The 19,470-nt window shown below is 42.8% G+C and overlaps 1 protein-coding gene and 1 long non-coding RNA gene across 2 annotated transcripts; one reads left to right on the top strand and one right to left on the bottom strand.

The window, feature by feature from the left end:
- Positions 1-822: 822 nt before the first annotated feature.
- On the bottom strand, positions 823-5,456 carry LOC126051766 (uncharacterized). The gene is made up of 3 exons (XR_007509870.1): positions 3,693-5,456; positions 2,820-3,018; positions 823-925 (listed from the first exon to the last, which is right to left on the bottom strand). It is a non-coding gene; the product is annotated as an uncharacterized LOC126051766 (long non-coding RNA).
- Positions 5,457-9,931: 4,475 nt separating this feature from the next.
- FAM89A (family with sequence similarity 89 member A) lies at positions 9,932-16,189 on the top strand. Its single transcript, XM_049831252.1, has 2 exons — positions 9,932-10,256; positions 14,158-16,189. The coding sequence occupies exons 1-2, from the start codon at positions 10,005-10,007 to the stop codon at positions 14,314-14,316; spliced, it is 411 nt and encodes a 136-aa protein (XP_049687209.1). The 5' UTR covers positions 9,932-10,004; the 3' UTR covers positions 14,317-16,189.
- The last annotated feature ends 3,281 nt before the right edge of the window (positions 16,190-19,470 follow it).

Here is a 19,470-nt window from a genome sequence, read left to right as displayed (position 1 = left end):
ATAAACTGACAAGGTCTAATTTCTTCTTACAGCTGTGGGTTCCCTACCTGATGAGTATAAAACAAGACTTACTAATACCGCTATTTTTAGTCATCTTTTAACCTATGTTCTTGTTTATATTTTACTTGAGTGTTTATTTTTTTATTTATGCATTATTTTATTTTTTGCCTAAATATCAGTAGAAATGAAGCAATGCATGATGATTGAGGAAAAATTACCATACAAGAAATGTTTAAAGGTATGTAGTTGAACAGTTCTGTAAACTGGGAGGAGAGGAATAGCCAGAGGGGAATAATCCTTTGTTCAGGCAACGCTGCCTCTGTCATCCAAGAGGACAAAACTAAGACAGTAGGGCATTGCCGGCTGTACTTCCACTGCCATCTGAAAAGTGCCCAAGGGCAGTTGCGCTTTGCTAGCTGAAGCTATTTTCCTTCCCATCTGCTGAAGTTGATTTAGAGAAGTGCATTATGCAACCTAACTGCTCTGCTGTAGTCCTGCTATGCTGAGGTTCAAATGGATGTGGCAGCACACTTAACAATTCTAGGAGAAGTTTTGAGGAAAAGGAGTGATTATATCAAACCAGACTTTTCAATCTGCAATGGTAAAGGTATTGCTATATAGCTATCAAAAAAAAAAAAAAAAAAGAAAAAAAGAAAAGACCTCAGGAAAAGTGAAGATTAAAACTGAGAAAGGCTGAAGTACACTCAGTTGTATCAGCAAGAAGGAGTAATAGTGTGAAAACCAATCAGGACAAGACTAAAGACACATTACCTGCACAGCTTGGGCATTTGGCAACGAAACAGGGATGTTACCGTACACCACCAATCCAGGGCACAGCCACCTGCAGTCCTTCAGGTCATCTCATATCCCTGCCAGTATGGGAAGTGGCATTTGTAAATCACACATGTTAAGTTCTTGTCCTCAGCTAAAAAAAAACCCAAAAACATTTCAGTGGCTATTTGTGAAATGTGATAAAATATCCTTATTAATATTTAGTTTCATGAAATCCTTCTTCAAATTCCCTACATTTTCTGTGATAAAACTATCTGACGGTGTCCTTTATGCAGGCCAGTATTACAAATGACACCATCTTTCTTGATCCTTGTTTATGTGACTATTACACACCTCCCAGCTCTATTTGGTAAATCAGTGTTGCTCTAAGGACCTAGCTCCCCCAGGGAAGAGGGTGACAGCAAGTTTGTTCATCAGCTTTTTTCTGAACCGTGCAACATTCAGACACCACAGACATCCAGTCACTTTTTAAGAGCAGGGAGAAGTGGCTGGTCACAATGATCTGTGTGACCAACTGTTTCCAGCTCAACCTACCCTTCTTTCTTCCAGAGATGAACAAGAAAGCCCAAACACCATCACTGCACTGATAGATGAACCCATCTCCGGCTGTTACATCACAAGCGTGCACTAGTCCCAAGCAGCCCATTTCCTCCAAGAACAGTCCAAGTTGTAGTTCAGGAAGGTGTGGATGTACAGTTTGAAAAGCTAAAGGGGCCATACCTCCCTTGACAACTGGTGCTGGCTTCAGAAATCCCCCATAGGTATTGATTTGGCTCTATGCTGTGCTCTGTTGAGTATTGCAAACGGCTGTAAGAGTCATCACTGCTGCTGGGATGTATTTGACAACCAGGCTGCCGCCTCCACTAAAAACTGATATAAGCTTGTCTTTGAGGACGAGTATCACTCAATGAGCAGGACATGCACAAGCCTTCGATATGGAGCTTATTTCAGTCCTAGGCCCTAACCCAATTCCCTCTACAGCTCAAGTCGGTGGACAGACTGTCACTGACTTCCCTGAGATTTGGATCACACTTTGTGGGGCTTCTCTTAGGAATGCCAGAGGTCTCCAGAACATATTAGGCAGCACCTTCCTACGAAAATCTTGGAAACTATCTTAAATTGCATGCTTCTTGCAGTTTTAACTAGCTAGGGCTTTGCTGGTATTTCATTATATGAATGAGAATTCAAAGTAATTAATTTTCAGAATCAAGTTTAGAGCAGAGACAGCAAAGTATTTCAGTTCTGAAATGATTAAAAAATCACAGTATTTATAAGATAGTACTTGTTTACCTTCTGATCTGTGACAATTCACCAAAGTGATATAAAATTATCATCTCTCTCTCTCTCTTTCTCCCTGCCTCAAAGCAATACCAGGGCAGAGAATGACTCAGCAAGAGTAAAGTTGGTAAATATAACTGGCTTCATCAAAAGAGTGACTGCCACAGGATGCAAGTAACCCGCTTTCAGAGCACTGACGGAATTATGTCGATTCCATTTTAAACACTTTCATAATCTTTGAAACATAAAAGAGCTGGTTCTTGTTATTTTTTCTTACAGTAGAAAATTGACAAGAATTGCAAGACACTTTAAAGTTATTTCAGGTCACTGATATTCCAAAAGTTCTGAAAGCTCATAATTAATTAAAAAGCAATTGTACTGCAAAAAGTGACCATGCAAAACCGCGAAGTTGAACTCAAAGCCTGTATACTTTGCACTCCAAATCTTATTTCTCACAAGGGAGGGGCTTTGTGGCCTTGCATGTTTGTACATCATGAAACAATGAACTTGTACAATGTCATGTTATCCAAAATCCATTTTCACGGTTAAGTGTTGGACTTGTTAGCAATCGTATTTCTGATGGTTCCTCTTCAGGCAATCTCTGTAGGCTTCCCTCTTCCTTGGCCAATTTAGCAAAGAAAGACAAAAAATCCTTTTGCATTTGCCCAGGCAGAATGATTCTTATTTTTCCAGACTTGCCAAAAACACTTCAGAAATCCCCGTTCTTTCCTTCTAACTCATTTGTATACCTGTTTGTTCCTGTTGGTGACTGATTACAGCTGCAGTGATCGGCTTGATCTGATCTCCTTTACAGCACAGATGTTTGGTTTTCACAGCTTCCTCTCTTTGCGGATATTTGTTATCGCATTTCCCCCTGGAGTTATACCAGTTCTTGGGAAGGAGTCAGAGAAGCAACCACTCAGTTTGCAGGATCTGAGAGGGACATTTCTAACAGAAAAGGAGGGAAAGAAGATGGGTAAATCATTTTTGCGCTATTTGAAATGTGAACTGCTTTGATAGTATTTCTCCAACAGGTTCATGTCAGCTAAAAATCTGGTATCCTAAGTATTTACGCCAAGAAGTTCTTTTCAAGCGTTACATTTGCTACATGGAATATATTTTATTTTAAAATCCTAACAGTATTTTAAAGTTATTCCTTTGCCTATACATTATAAAAGTTGATTGCCCATTCTAAATAAGGCTCAGTCTTGTTGCTGTTTGGGTGCCACACACTAAAATGCTGCAAGAAACAACAATCGTAGTACAGCTAGCAGCACGTCTGCCTCTGAGTCAGTAATTAGCGAGTGCCCCTGCATTAAATGTAGGGGTCACTGGGCTGCTGAATGTGCTGTTCTTGTATGAAATATGAAACAAAAATTCTAATCACTTGTTGGCCACTAAATAACTGATGACAGCTTTCATCAGAGACTCACAATAGCTTTGCTCCTCTAACTGTGCCAGGTAATTACGTTCTCTCTACCTAAATGAACTTTCAACTACAGAGAGTACTTTTCTCCTCTTAACTGTTTAGAAATAATGTTATGCACTGTTAAATTATTGCCCTTGCCCCACCTCAGAGGCAGCTCAGTTTCAGCACAAGACAAAGCAATCCAGGTCCATACCAGGACGCTCCGCACAAGCTTTGGCCCAGCCTTGATTCAGCTCTTGGGTGCTGTGCTCTCGGGCATCGCTGTAGCGTCATCCATCCCGTGCAACCCCAGCTGCTGGAAGGAAAAGGTCTTGCTGAAATCTGCTCATCATTCTCCCCTTCTGAGAGCTCGCACTGCAGCACAGGCTGTTTACAGCACCAGGTAGTACTCCAGCGCAGGTGGAAGGCAGTGTGGGATAATGGCATTTGGCCCAGCTGAACTGAAGGGTCTGAATTGTTTTCTTTTATGGCCTCAATTTTGCATTTGATTATTCAGCAATTCAGTTGAGGCAGAAACCTGTCTACTTGCATCATGGGAGAGGAAGGTCATTTTTCAAGAACACTGGTACGTCTGAATATAAAATTATGTCCCCCCTTCCCCAGCAAGCATTATAGCCATTCACTGCTGAAGAGAAGTGTTTATCTCCTGAGCGGTGTAACCTACATCTATCTTGTGGAAATAGATTATCTAACAGATTTCTCTATTCAGCCTGGGAAAAAAATCTCATATATACATTTACTAAGGGAGAACGCCAAGGAAAGAACCAAGAAATACGATCTCTTTATTAACATTATCTGAATATAATAGTATATAGGAACTTCCATGTTTGCTTACAACTGACCATTTTACAGAAAAATAAGTAATTCTTTTTAAAAAATGATTGACTCCTCCTCCTCACTCATAAATGCTTCAAGGCAGATATCAAATTGCTAGAGAATCTGCAATATTCTGCATTCCACGAGCACAAATCCTTCTTGCCTCTTCTGCACACCCGCAGCCATACCTGTTCAGCAGAGCTTTCTCTCTGCCATGCAGTGTTGCCTGCAGATTTAGAACTCCCGTCATTTTTACCTCAAACGACCTTGGCCCAGCTTAGACAGCATCCTCCAGATTTGACCCCGATGCAGATCTCACTAAAAGAAAGGGTCTGTTCAGTGTCACTAGGATAATAAGACAAATACCCTTAAAGCCTGTAGCTCTGATCCCTCGGCTATCTCCTTTCGGTAATCAGATTCTGGAAAGCCGTCCCTGTAAGTCGGTACTGTTAAGAGTAAGAAGCGCGGTGTTGTGAGGCTAACAAACTGAACTCATAGCAGAACAGCGGTAATAAATGTCCCCTCAAGCCTTCTTTTTGAAGAGGCAAATGCTTATCAGACCTAGATTGAACTTATAGGAAAGGGAAAAAAAAACATCAAAAGACACTTTGAAGTCCTTTTCTTTTGTATTTTTGACACAGTAAAAGGAGATGAAGGGAAGATGTTCAGAGCCATTAAGAGCTGTGGGCACGAGGCTAGTTTATTACACAATTATTTCACAAAACTCTGCTGGGTTCTGTCATGCCTATGAATTTTCATGTAATACCGAAATGATTAACTCCTACAACCTACCATTGTTTCTCATTTAATTTTGGTGGATTTGCTTTTACCAGCTGATGTGAAATACTAAAATGGCTTGCTTTGTTAATTACAACAGAAATCCTGAAGACAAGGACATTGCAGGAATATGAATATGGTGTGGTCTAAACAGCGACTCTTTTTTTCTGCTAGACTTCACATAATGGGGAAGAATCTATGAGACTGGAGAGGTAGGAAAAAAAGACTGATACTGCCACATCTAATTTAATAAAGTGAGAGGACAGAGTGAGGAGATTTTAAAACCAGTGTTGCAGGACACCGAGTGATGTACTGTGGAGAAAATGTATAGTTTGATCTAAGGTTAAACAGACATGTGAACAAGCCATATGTCCCATCAACTTTACTATGAGATCAAGTCCTTATTTCTCCTTAGCATGATCCTTCCTATAATCCTGAACCAGGATTCTGATATGAAAGTACAGACTTTCATTCTTTTTTTTCCCCTTCACAACACAAACCAGCAGCACTTGGTAACTGACTGCAATGTAAAAAAAAATAGCTAAAGAGAGGAATGAGACCCCTCATCATTGCAGAAATGTAACTGCCTATTTGCCACATTCACATGCTCTTCGGATTTCCATACTGCTTCTCGCTGCTTTAAGGTGGGCATAAATTAGTTCAAAAATCCATACCATCCTCATTGTGAAAAGGAGAAAGGAAACAGAGCTCTGCTTTGAGTAGTTGCAAACAAAAAGGGGAAAAAAATAACCCTACGTGCTCTTTATAGCTGGCTGGAAGATGCTTTCAGCGGTGTAACTGTTACTCACACGCACTTGCAGATCTCTACAGACCAGTCCCTCTGTGTCACCTGCGATTCCTGCTTCCTTCAGAATCTATTGCCCTCGCTCTGCCCAGTCCTAATCACCTTTCTGCACCTAAGCACCTACCCCCCATGCCCTAGGGACATGCTTTCTCTTCTGTTGTCAAAATTTTGCTTCTTTTGGTTCTCCATGAAAAATGAAGAATTAGCAGTCTGACTTCACTACAGAGGGCTAAGGGCAGCACTAGGTATCAAAGAGAAGCCGAGGAAGGCAGCCACAAGAGTGCACGCGTGGCAGCTGAAGCAAGAGGAACAAAAGCAAAAGGCAAGGATAGGAACTGAGGCATCAGACACCATAGCTAAGGGACATTGCTTTGGAAGAGGGTCCATAAGAGGACAAGGACAGGAACTGGTGAAAAACCAGCAACAAGGGCAAGAGGAGCAGGCTGGGAGAGCAAGTGGCACACACAAGGGTTTATAACCACAAGAATAGATTTCAGCAGGAACTTTAAACTGAAGCTTGGATTCCTAAATCTCCATATTTCTGTGTTTCTAGCAGCTAGTTCTGAACCCTGCAGAAAAAGGTGGAGGTGTCCTTCTTGTGTATGTCTGTGGTAGCAGACCTATAAAAAAGATAACAGCTCACTATTGCTCCTGTTTAGTCAGATAGCTTAAATAGGAGGGTATCTGCTCTAGATTGAAGGGTACCGCTTTGCCAGGGACCTACCTGGAGGCCACTGTGATATTCTGTGTTAGTACACACTTGGGCTTTCACTTTTTAGGCATAGGTATGGAAATATACTTGAGAAAAAAAGTGTCAAAATTAGGACTCCTAACCATTTTTATTTCAAACCACATTTCTGATGAAAAATGATGCCCAAGAATTGAATGATCTGTGGCTGAAAATCTAATTTCTGTTTGGATATGCCACTACATGGCATCATATATCAGGTGCCAATTTTACCCAGCATCTTCTAAATTCTCCTTAGCCAAAGGACCGAATTTCACATCATTTCCAGGGCACCACAGAACAGTGTGATATCTGTTCCTCTGCACCAGTGATAAAAACCATAGGTCTCATGAGAAACAAGAGTATGTTCAGGCACTCTGATTACAGGAGCAAATGGAAGAGTAAAGCATGTGTCACTAATTATTAATTTATCTTGCATACACCCAGTTTGTGGTATCTGGATCATGACCTGTCCTTGACAAGCAATCCTGACTGCAAGTTAACCCCATGGGAGACATCTTGCAAACACAAAAAGGACTTAAAAAGGCCGATGGCACTGACAGATGAGCTCTGGTGCATCTTGTTTGGCAGGTTTTAAGAGATCCCTGCTGCACAGCGGACAAAATGTGACATTAGCCACATCACTGCAAAATCTGGAGTCTTACTTTAAATCTCTAATGAAGGTGGCTTTAAGCAAAGGTGCTGCTCTGCGCAGGGTAGCCTGAAGCAGAGGCACGTGTCCTTCTGTCAGTTCTGTCTGGTGGAAAATCATCCCTAGGAAGCACAAACCAGGCACTTAAAATTAGTAGACAGTTTTTTACCATGACCTACCTTTAGCTCCCCGTGACCTTGTTCCAGTGTGGATAACAATACCACCTTCTATCACAGGGTTGTCATAAAGAATGTCATTAACATTTGTAGCTAAGTCAGTTGGATCAATTCAAGATACGCTATAATGCATACAGATCACCACATTGGGAAAGAGGAGTGTTAGGAAATGAGGTACAAATGATACACGGGCATAGTGTATCCTCTTAATGAACAAGGAAAGGAAAAAACAGGACATATTCCTATGTAAATTAAAAATATAGCATAATGCATTTGAGTAAAGAAATGGTATGGGACACCTCTCTTCTGGCACTTCCTAATTCTTTATGACATAAACTACATGTATTTTTAATGTGGGGTTTTTTAGGTTAACATCCTTAGCAAAGGACAGTTTAGATGAGTAACACGTTTCTGTAGTTCAATTCTAGGAACCAACAAAGACTGAGAGGTTTGTACAGCTAACGAAAGCTTACTCCATAACCAAAAGTCATAACTGCAAAAGACTCCAGCTTCCATTATCACCGTGTTATAACTAGGTCAGACTAAATAAAGCAGTAGATTTAGATTTTAAAGGAGTTACAAATTTAATATGAATGAAGGCTAGAAAAGGTTGCCAACTGAGAGAAGGGTCACCGAGAACACAAAAAGCAGGGTTTTTTTATTTTTCAGATAACAAAGTTGAGCGGTAAGCCAGCATAAAGATTTTTGCAATAGTAGGTATGGCAACAAGGTGCCTAAAGGACCTGAGTGTAAGGAAAATGCACTTAGAATCTAATGGGATCAGGCAAGCCGAAAAAATAATTAAGATAAGCTGGTCTAGATAAAATAAGAATATTCACAAGCTTTTCCAAATAGCTGTCATCTGGGAAAAAAAAAGGGCAGGGGGGGCTGGAAGGAGAACAAATGAATGTATTCGCTAATAAGCGGTAAGATAATATAGTGCCTACATCCTTAGCAAGCTGAATATTTTTGCTGTCAGGCACCCTTGGCCTGGAAGGATGAGGGGTTTGTTGATGCTTTTAATCTACAGTAGGGATGGTTTTAAATGCCTTTAGTTTCCTAAGAGCTATCACCACTATTTTATTTTTCACAATCGACCTGGACAGAAGTGGCATCATGACAAACAGGGGAAAAAAAATATCTTCTTGATTCCAACGTACACAGCATTAAAAAGCACATCAGGTCATCTGAAAAATCAATCCCTAAAGTAGCGTGTAAACATGAATAAAGATTGGCAAAAGCTTCCTCCACTGGAAGCGGTTTTAAACAATTGTCATAGAGTCTGACAATGTTTAAACCGTGAAAAAGCCATGTGAGTGTAGGAACAAAACTGAAAATAAGGTAGAGGCTTAACTCAAAATCGCTGTATCTGGTTATTTCTTGAAGAGAAAACCCCACAAACAAAGCAGGGTTGTAGCAACAGGACTGCACCTTTAAACCACCTGGCTGTGCAATGGCAGCGCATTCCCAGAACTCCCAATTTTATACCCTGCTTCGTTTTGGACTTTGGATGATCCAAAATTGCCGTAATTTATTCAAGGGACTCTAGAGATACAAACAGGTCAAGGGAAAAGCGGGGGGGGGGGGGGGGGGGGGATATAAAAGGTGCAGAAACACACCTAAGAGGTGGCCCACTGAGGTAACAGGACTCTGCCCGCACTGGCGGTTCCAGGGACCCCCGTGCCACATCCCCCCTGCCCAAAACCACCCTTCTCGCGAAAAGCCCCGGGGTATTTCTGTAAACCAGAGCAATAAACCGCCCTGTGAATAACCCTGGATCAAAAGGAGCGAGCCGTCTCTCAGACGGCGAGATTTGATTCACAGAGCAGGTACAGCGAAGCGTGGGTGCAACGCTCGGAGATAAGGCCTCCCGACACAACGCCCGGCTGGAGGGTGTGAAGGGAAGCACCTCGATGGGAAGGAGAGAGCACCTTGGTGTCACCAGGTGACTGCCGCAACACCATCGCCTCAGAAGAGCTGCCTACGTTCCGCCTGTAGCATTTAATCCGCTTTCCCGCTTGCTTTCACTGCGTTTCATCCCGGCACCCCCGGCCCCAGCCCGGGGCCTCAGCCCCGTCCCCGCCGCCGGCCTTCCCCCTCTCCCATCCCCAGGGCAGGCGGCTGCCGCGGGGCCTCTTTTGGGACGGGGACGGGGGGGGGGGGGCACAGGCCCGCCGGCCCCCCGGGGCCGAGGCGGGAGGCAGGCCGGCAGCCGGGCCTTGCCCGCGGGGCCGGGGGCCGCCGCGGCGCACCTCGCCTCAGACAAAGTCGCCGCGGCGCACCTTCGCCTCAGACAGAGTCGCCGCGGCGCACCTTCGCCTCAGACAAAGCCGCCGTAGCGCGGTGAGGCGGCGAGGCGGCCGGGTGCCGTTGCCCACCCCCGGGGCACCTGCGGCCCGGCTTCCCCGCCGCCGAGGGCCTCCGCCCCGCCCGCCGGGCCTCTTCCCCCACCCCCGGCCCGGCCCGGCCCGTAGGCGGGGCGGGCTCCGGGCGGCGCCTCCCGCAGCGGGGCCCAGGCGGCTCCTTCCGTCGGTCGCCGCCGCCGCCGCAGCATGAGCGGGCCGGGGTTGCTGGGGCCCGGTGGCGGCGCGGGGCTGCCGCCGCTGCCCAAGAGCCTGAGCGGGTTGTTGAACTCCTCCTCCTCCGGCGGCGGCGGCCAGGGCGGGCGCTGGCGGGACCTGGAGCGGCTTTACGCGCAGAAATCCCGCATCCAGGACGAGCTGAGCGGAGGCGGCCGGGGTTCGCCGCGGCCGCCCAAACCTCCCAACCTGGACGCGGCGTTGGCCCTGCTCCGCAAGGAGATGGTGAGCGGGGCGGGACGGGCCTCGGCGGGGGCGGCAGACGTGGCGAGCGGCGGCCGCGGCCCGTGGAGCCCGCTGTGGAGAGAGCGGGGGGGTGGGGGGGGGATGCGGGCCCACGTTAAGCCGGGCCGGCTGCTGCGGGGTGCGGGTACCGTGAAAGGCGCCGGTAAGGGACCCCCCCCTGCCCCCGATTCTACCGGCCTGCCTCTGTAATGGTGGGGCTCCTCCGTCTGCGGATTGGGAGCCGTTTAACGAGCATCCATTTGAACCTGACGCCCATTTTAAAAGGCTGTCTGTCGGTTAAATAAAATAATAAAAAAAAGGGTGTCAGCATTGATTCATTCAGTTCGGGTGAAGTGCAATTAAACCTAGTTTTCTTCAGGACTTTGTTTTGATTCTGTAGCGCGGCGTTATTAGTGGAATTCCTCCGGGCGCACCTTTTGATGAAACAGTGCTTTGGGTGTTGGTGCTTTGCTGATGCCGGCTGCGGTTGTAATGACTAATAATAACCTAAGCGTTGTGCACTTAAGTCTTCTGAAACACAGAAAATATGATATTGCTGAAAATCCACCTGTTTTAAGGCCCTTTTTCTCGTGGTCAAACGGTGTTTGAGTACAAGAAACCCTGTTGAAGGAGCTTTCTGTGCTCAGGACAATGTAGTGTGCTGAAATCTTAAGTCTGCCACCAGTGTTTCAACAAGTAGCTCAAACGCGGTTTGAGATATTCTTAAAACTGTGTGTTAGGATTGCCAGTTTGCTCTGAGGCAGAGGAAGCGCAAGTGGCTATCGACCGCTGGGGCTTTTTTCTGCAGCGCTCTAAGGGGAAACAAGGGTATGATCTTGGTCATCTTAATCCTTTCCAGAAAAGCAAAGATAACTCATTACAAAAGTCTAATCTATTTTTTCTGAATGAAAAATCAAATGACATGCTTGACGACTAGACACTTGCCCTTTGATACTCTGTTATCCTTGATGATAATTTGATAAAATGCTTCTGAAGAAAGAAATACTTTACCTCTGAACACATCAAAGGGTTTCAAGCAACAGTCTCCTCGGTTCCAGGTGTACTTTTTGTGGCCAGTACAAATTAGAGAGACTCTCGCGTACTAATAGGCTGCCTTTCATCAAGTAGATAATAGCACTTTATTATTTATATTGAACACTCTTTCTTGCAGCAGTCAAAGATATCATTTCTGTTGAGTAACGAGCTTGCTTTGAGTTTTCAATAGTGAATGAGGAAGAAATGCATGGCAGCATCTTCCCCTGCATGATGAAGCAAGGTACTATGTATGTAAGTTTTGAAGATGAGAAGGTGATGGATTTAGATGCTTTGGAGGGGGAAGAAGGAAAGGAGGGGTCGCTTCAGAACTGTGATCCTGATGAACAGAGTCCACTGCATGGGACTGTGCATTATAGGTTGCCTTGTAGGTGCTATGGTAAAACTCTAGAGTCAAATGCAGATTGGCTGGGATTAAAAACTTTATGCTTGTGCATAAAGGCTCAGGCATTTATTCAGGCTTTTGCTACCTCGGGGATCATACTTGAAAGTCATGAAGAGCTAGAGGCTGCATTTTTCTCAATAGACTTACTGTTCTTGTTTGATTGTTGACACTAGTGGCTGCTACAGAAAAACAAGATATTAAGCGTAACTATTTGGCGTTAAGGCCTGCTAAGTTAATTCTGCTGAGAAATTTCTGTCTTGGAGGTTGCACTTCACATAGAACTGATCTTCATAGAAAGCACTGAAGTGCTTTATGGAGTTGAAACGGGAGAGCTGCTGGTGCAAATGGGCCTGCTTTCCTCAGGAGATGAGGAACCGGTCGTCTGTCTCCAGGTTGAGTTTTCTGGCTTGACTCACTCCTAATCGCTCTTTGAACCGTTCTTCACCGCAGTCTTGTCCTTCAAACATTTTTTGCTGATGCAAGTCTGCCTGGTGGGCCTCATGTTCGCATATCGTAGTGTTAAGTCCAGCTTCACAGCATGCTTTCTTACCTGAGGCGAGCCGTTTGTTTAGGTGGAGCAAGCCAGACTTCATCGCCTGCCATCTCCAAAGGTTGATGTTCAGACTTTATTCTTGGGCAGGTAAACAGTCATTAGCTTAATGAGTCTGAAGAAATTACTTCAGCAGGGCTAGATGGAGGGGTCTGGATATGGTACAAATACCTCCATTTTATTTTCCCTCCTGCAGTCTTGGTTGGTTGGTTTACAAATTTTTTCAGAAGGAGATTTGCACAAGTGCTGATTTCCTCTTACAGAATAGAGAGCAAAGAAGAGTAGCATATACTTCCTGCGGAGTGCATGCTTAAACAACAAGGGGAGACAAACTTGTGTTGGTTACAGAGGAAAATGGTAAGAAAATCACCATATATCCGAGGTGGTGGAAAGGCTTGTCTGTCACCTCCTGGCAGCTAGTGCAGCATTCTACCTCTTGTTCCATGTCTCGTCCTAACGTCCTCATGTTTGGTCTGTACGGGACATCATGTCTCAGCTTCGTGACCTCACCAAGTAATTTGTGTTGGTCTTGAAAGATGCCATATCCTATTTTTCTGAGCTGGAACTGTGTTGTGGTGTATGATACTTTTTCTTACTTCTCCTTGTTCCATCTTCAGAAGAAGGAGCTAGTAGGATATTTCAGCAATGCCAAAGGAAGATCTTCATGCTAGCTTCTTGTGGTTTTCTTGTGTGCTGAGTGTATCTGTCCTTAGAATTAGACATGTAAGGAGAGGTTTTTGAGGTAAGAGTTTTCATTCTGGGTAAAATACAGCCTGGCATTCAGGCTGCAGTAAAGGCTACTAACATTATTATTTGGTTTTTTCCTCTGAACATGAGTTGTAGCAAAAACTTTAATTTGATGAAACTGAGGCTCACTAGGAACAGCCTGTCAGCTTAACACTTAGTTGAAAATTTAGGCAGAAATGGCTGCTTCTTGAAAATGTTAAATTGGGTAGTGGTTTTAATTTACTGCAAGACAAAACCTAGATTTAATTTGATCTGACTTGGATAGGTGACAGTATCAGATGAACTCTCCATTTTGTTGCCAGAGAGGGAAACTGCTTGGAGTTAAATGACGAGCTTTATTTTGCTTTGTGGTGCAACCTACTGGTTTTGTACGTGACATAAAGATGCAGGCTACACAGTAACCTTTTTTTTAATGTTGCTCCAAATCTTTAATTAGGTCTGGAACTAATATTTTAGAAGTTTGGGGACCAAACCATTAGGCACTTAATTATAAATCAAGCCTATGCTTGAGTAGCACGTGAAAATATTCTGAAGGTTTGCAGGCTACAACGTGTGTCCTCATCTCACTTCTGCTTTAGTTTTGCTGCCTTCAAGTAGCACGCTGTATTGTGCTAGACATACCTAGCCTTGTCAGATGCCTATGTGTGTTGATACAGAAAAGAAAGGGTGGTAGAAATGCTTAGCTGGGAAGCAGAAAACCAGGCAGAGCTCCATTTACAACCTTTAATCCAGGCTGTTTTAAAAAAAACCAACAAAACGGAGAGCCTATGACACTGTGTGAGAAAGATGTGTGAAAGAGTTACTGGAAAAGTATGTCTCCTGTATAATGAGGAATATAGAGTTTATGAATTTATCTGTAATGCTTCAGATAGGAGTGAACTGCCTGTTGGAAGTTAAGCAGGGCGTTGTAATACGACAAAATCTTGAAGAACACTTTGCTTGCGTTCTTCTGTATCGTGTCACTTTGTTCTTTTGCCCAGTTTATTCCGTGGGGAGTCTGTCACCTTAGAAAATGAATTATACTTCCATATTTCATAACTGTTCAAGTTGGAAAGACGCTTGATCCTCTTGTTTAGCAATGAAAGATACATAGTATTATACTGCCAGTAAAATCACAATTGTAATACTGTTTGTTTGTTTGTTTGCTTGAATTCTTCCCCCCTCAGGTTGGCCTTCGACAACTAGATATGTCATTACTGTGTCAGCTGTACTCCCTGTATGAATCGATTCAAGAATATAAAGGTGCCTGCCAAGCTGACTCTAATGCAGACTGCACGTACGCTCTGGAAAATGGCTTTTTTGATGAAGAGGAGGAATACTTCTAGAAGCAGGAAGATTCACCTCCAGGCTGACCAAGGTTCTTTTGTCCTTCTCTCCCTGTAACACACCTCAGCAAGAACGACTGGAATCTGTACGGATCCCCCTTCCTGAGGAGGAACGCCCAGCTACCCCGAGTTGTGTTAAATTCACTTATTTTAACAGGCTGTCAGTACAAGTTATTCATGCAAATACCACTTGAGGAAAGTGCTGTACTCTAACTTTTGAAGAGTCCTCAGACATGCTTGACAAGAGTTTTCAATTTAATTTGCAAGGTGGGTGTTTTCAACTTGCAAACGTTGGTAGCTTATAACTGGAATTTTTATCGTAGAAGACAGCAGCGACTTCCTGAGTTGTAATAACTTTGTAAGGGGGGGAGGGAAGCCTCCGCTGTGGTGTAAATAGCTATAGGTGATTTTTTTTTTTTTTTTTTTTTGGTCAACGGTATTGATAAATGCAGTCTGAACAGGCATCTGGATGCACGCACATCCTCAGCTCTACTAAGCTAGATCTGCTCTTACCAGCTGCATCCAGTTTTGTACCGGGTGGATTGTTTACACAGTTTAAGTTTTTTTTTCCTCCTTAAGCTAATTTTGACTTTTCCTTATTCCTAGCTTACAAAGCTGTACATGTGATAGTGAATGTTATCAGCAGGTTTTTTTTCTGTTGATCTAATTCACTTTCTTGGTACTGCCACTTGGCATTAACTTTTATACTGTTGTCTGGATTTCTTGCATAAACATAGCTCTTTGACCTGCTAAACTCTGTTCTGAAATGGTTTGCTTAGCTTTTACTGTCCTGCATAGTAAAAGCACAGATTCAAACATAGTCTGTCTGCCACTGTGTGGCTTGGAATAACATGAACTCTTGTGCAAGTGTTCTCGATCATATGAAGAATAAGGAAACCTCTCATATGACACAATGGGACAAACTGCAATATTTTATACTGGGTGAACTTTGTTTCTGTGAGGTAGACTACAGCTCTTTTTAAAAATGCAGAATAAGTATTTAGAGCACATACTTTGCATATGTTAAAACTTTTTATACTAACTTGTTCTTTGAAGTATAACTTATTTTTGTTTTCAGAACTTACTACAGCACTTGGTTAAGTTTTTATTATTTCATAGTGTGTACATGTAATGCTTAATCAGCTTGGAAAATGAGAGTTGCCAACTATCTGAGTCTTCACCCTTCTCTGTTTTAAGTAAAATCAGCTCCCAACGCGATTTTCATTTCTTAACTTTAATTCTAAAGATTGCTGTAAAACACGGTGCCTGAATCTTGACACAAGCTAATAATTAAGGGCTTAACTCTCAAAGGGTTTTTGCATGGTTCATGTCTGGCATGCATACAGTTTACAGAAAGAATTGGAGATCACGTTCCGGGGTAGCTCCTCTCTTAGTTTTTTAGCAAAGGCTAGGATGTTGCAGTGATAAAAGCCAGGAGACTTCCAGGGTGGAGGTTTTGTGCATTCCCTTTAAAACCGGCTTATTTTAGTGGAATTTAAAGGCCACAAGAGTAAAGACTGTGCTGTAATTGTGTATGTGTATAAATTCTTAATCTAGTCTGTGGCAATGGTTGGATTTTTTTTTTTTTTTTAAATGTTAATTCTGGTCTAATTACTTCACTCACCCCAAACTAAAATGAATGATAAGGCAAACACAGGTAATCCGAATGGCTACATCTATATTTAAAAAGTTGTATATGTATGTGTGTATATATGTATGAGTATATATACACACACATCTCTACATACAACTTTATGCTTTGACTTAAGAATGTGTCAGCTTTGAATATAATTTGCTGTGCTCTTGGTATTTAGATGAGGCTTTTTCTAGACTGTTGAAGTACTGCTATTTTCTTGCTCTTTCCCAAAAAATAAAAAGCATGATGTTTAGCATAAAATTTTAATGTTGTGTGTATTTTAATTTACCATTTCCATCAATGAATCCAAACCATCCCCCCTTCCCAACCTCCCCCTAAATACCTGGATTGGAGGGAGCAATTTTTAAATTACAGTGGAAAAGGTTCTATCTGCCTATATGTGGAATGGGAATTTCCTACTTCTCTGTCTTAATTGGATTTTACTTGTTTTGTAATTCAACAGAGACGATCCTGTCTCTACTAGAATTAAAGATTCTGTTTCACAGATACTTACACGGTGCCATTCATTAATAGTCCCACTGGTGAGAATGGACTTAAGCAAAATTCACAGTACTTCCTCTTATATAAATGAAACTTAAAAAGCAAAATTATTTATGTTTCTAATTTCAATACAGCACGCTTGTGAGTTGGGGAACATGGAACGTTTGGCTGATATTTGCAGTACCAAAAGAAGCATAAAAGTTTCAAGGCATCGCTCCACAACATTATCTGTACTGGAAAAAAGGATAGATTATTAGGACTTGCTAAGTTTTCAGCACCTTGTCCCTTTTAATAACACCGTCTTGCATGGGAGAGTTTACAGTCTATATTCCGAAGGCAAATTCAGAAGCTGTGAAGGCTGGCTAGCTAGACAAAGGTTTTTAAAAAGAGTAAATTTGTTATAAAATCAATAAGCAGTTGTTCCAGAGGCAGATTTCTGTGCCAGGTGTTTCAGTTGTGAGCTGTGTCTCTTTCTACTACATTATAACAGCATTAAGTAGGGAAATTGCTTTGAAAGAGAGGAGCTTGGTGAGAAAGTAGAGCTTCAACACTGAGTAATTGTTACGTGCAGCTTCACGTAAGTTTGGTTGTGTGCATGACAGAACAAGCTGTGTTACTACAAAAGCTTGGTACCCTTGGTCCAAACCACATACCGACAACAATCTCTCTCCCATTTTTACTCTGTAACCCCAATTTGAATTGCACATAACCTTTTAAGGATACCTTTTAAGGGTATAACGAAAGAAACTCTTGAAAACTTCCCTATCCAGTGAATACCGCACAACTCTCTCAGACTCCCACAGCGTGGTCATCTTAGCCAGTATGGAGCAGGGTGCAGGAAAAGACAGGTTTACAAGGAAACAAGGACAGCCAGGCTCCTGCGGCTCAGAGGTGGAAAACTGTGAGTACAGCGGTTCAGAAGGCAGTCTGCCATGGGTAACTCTTCACTGGCCTTTCTCCAAAGGGCCTACAAATATGGTAAACCAGTTGGAAATAAGAAAGTATTAGGTCTGTGCTATCTATATTTAAAGATTTATTTTTTTTTAACAACATACCACCCTCATTTTATTGCTATGACAACTGCAAGAGTCATACGATCATAATTATATTACAGTCTAGTCCCTTGGAAATGTTCTTAGTCTAGAAAAAGAGAGGAGTCTGGAAGAGGTGCCACACTCTGGAGAAAGTGGGTGTCATAAAAAATGGGTGGCTGATGCCCTGACACCTACAACAGATGAGCATTTAGGTTCAGTTTCAGCTCCTGGTGAATTCACTGTCAGCCCTATTGATTTTAGTGTGGAGGGACATGGAAGCAGGGATCTTTTTCCTGAAATCAGAACTGCTGCCTGGTCTCTTGTATTTCCAAGACTGTGGAAGAGCTGCATGGTATCTATACTAAGATATAAGAAGTATTCAAATACACACTACAAATGTTTTCAAAGGTAATACTTTGTAATGCAGTGAAACGCAGTAGGCGGTCATTTGAATAACTAGTTAAAAAGATCAGTGTTGCTTCAAAGAAAGAGTTTTCCAGTAAAGGTAGGGCAAAATCGCACTGTTTATGGGTAGCTTGGACTTGGATGCTCACTAAAGTTGAGTTTTTAATACAAAATTTAGTGTAGTCACGTGAAACTGGAAGACTAAGGGAAGGATTAGGCAAAAATTACTATTACAGTATTTGTAATTGATTTAGTTCCTAATCATAGGTAACCAAATAATTTTGCATGACCCTCTAAAATATTTTTTTAAAATTATATTTACATTTTCTTGTAAATAATACAGTTTGCAAAATCTTAAATAAAACGAAAGTAGACAGTAGCAAAGCCCCCAGCATCTCTATAAGAGTTGATCCACTTAGTACCTCTTCACAAACCTAAGGTTTTGCCTCATATTTAGTCAAGTTCCTAAGGAAACAAAGCTTATGCAATGACTCTGTCCATGCATGTTCTGTCAGTCTGTTTGCTGTAAACCATGTCTGATAGAGCAACTTTCCAACTTCTATCCTGTGTTTACAAACCTTCTGAAAATTAGCAGCTGGAGGAGGGGAGAGACTTTCTGCTGCTTCCACGGACAGGATGACAGGTAAAACTCAGGTTTTAATTTCTGTTTGGGCACCCAGCACCCAGAAAGCAGAAGCCCTGCAGCAGCCAGGGCACGTGCCGTATCTTCCATGGCGCTGGGTGCCAGTGGGTGGTGTGGGAAGGAGGTGGAGGGTCTTCAGCACATCTTTCAGCGAGTGAGGATGAAAACTGGGGCTACAGCAAGGGTCCCAGGGAAAACCCCAGGTGTTACCTCTGAGACTAAATGGGATGCTGGAAGGGGTGAGCGTTGTGGTGAGGGATGTCACAGTTTCTGGAGGATGGAGCTTCATGCAATTTGGAAAGAGACGCTGAGGTCCTGGGACACAAGTTGTTTAAGAGCCCATGTTTCATTAGTTCTGCTGCTGACAGCTTGGGGGATTTTTCATGTCCTTTTCCAACCTGTTTTAGAGTCTGGGTATGTGCTACTTGTCATGCATTTTTAATGTTACAGTCATTTGTTGCAGGTACACAGTTTTGCTTAGCTGGAAAGAACCCTTTTTTTTTTTTTTCTTTTTTTGGTTTGCCTTGCTGCCTAACTAAAGCCATTCATCTTGCTTGAGGAATTAGGTTGCTCTGAGGGCAAGGGGAACTAATTCCCCCACTCTGTCGCTCAGCTGACCACTGGGGAGGAATGTGAAATGGGAGGATTAATCGGGTACATGCCAAAGGGAACCCTATCAACAGGTCTTTTCTTCTCCAACACGCGGCTTTGTTTCTTTCAGCCACTTCGAAAGAATTTACTCCTGTTTTCGTGATGCCTGCCTGTAGAGGATACATTACCACAGCAGTTTGAGCTTCGTATTCCTTTTCACATGCTACATGCGTTTGCTCAGAAAACAACTCCTCAGAAGTACATTTTTCCATCCATTGTTATCTTTGGTTTATTTGAAGCTACTAAATTTAACTCTAGACAATGCTGCATGACCCAAGGAAATA

The sequence above is a fragment of the Accipiter gentilis genome, chromosome 28 (genome assembly GCF_929443795.1).
Source record: "Accipiter gentilis chromosome 28, bAccGen1.1, whole genome shotgun sequence".
NCBI classification, from domain to species: domain Eukaryota; kingdom Metazoa; phylum Chordata; class Aves; order Accipitriformes; family Accipitridae; genus Astur; species Astur gentilis.
The sequence above is the reverse complement of the archived record's forward strand: the minus strand, read 5'-3'. Positions and strand labels throughout refer to the sequence as shown.

Coding starts and splice junctions, on each gene's coding strand:
- FAM89A (XM_049831252.1), top strand. CDS start 10,005: ATGAGCGGGCCGGGGTTGCTGGGGCCCGGTGGCGGCGCGGGGCTGCCG. Junction 10,257..14,157: donor CCCTGCTCCGCAAGGAGATG/GTGAGCGGGGCG, acceptor TTCCCCCCTCAG/GTTGGCCTTCGACAACTAGA.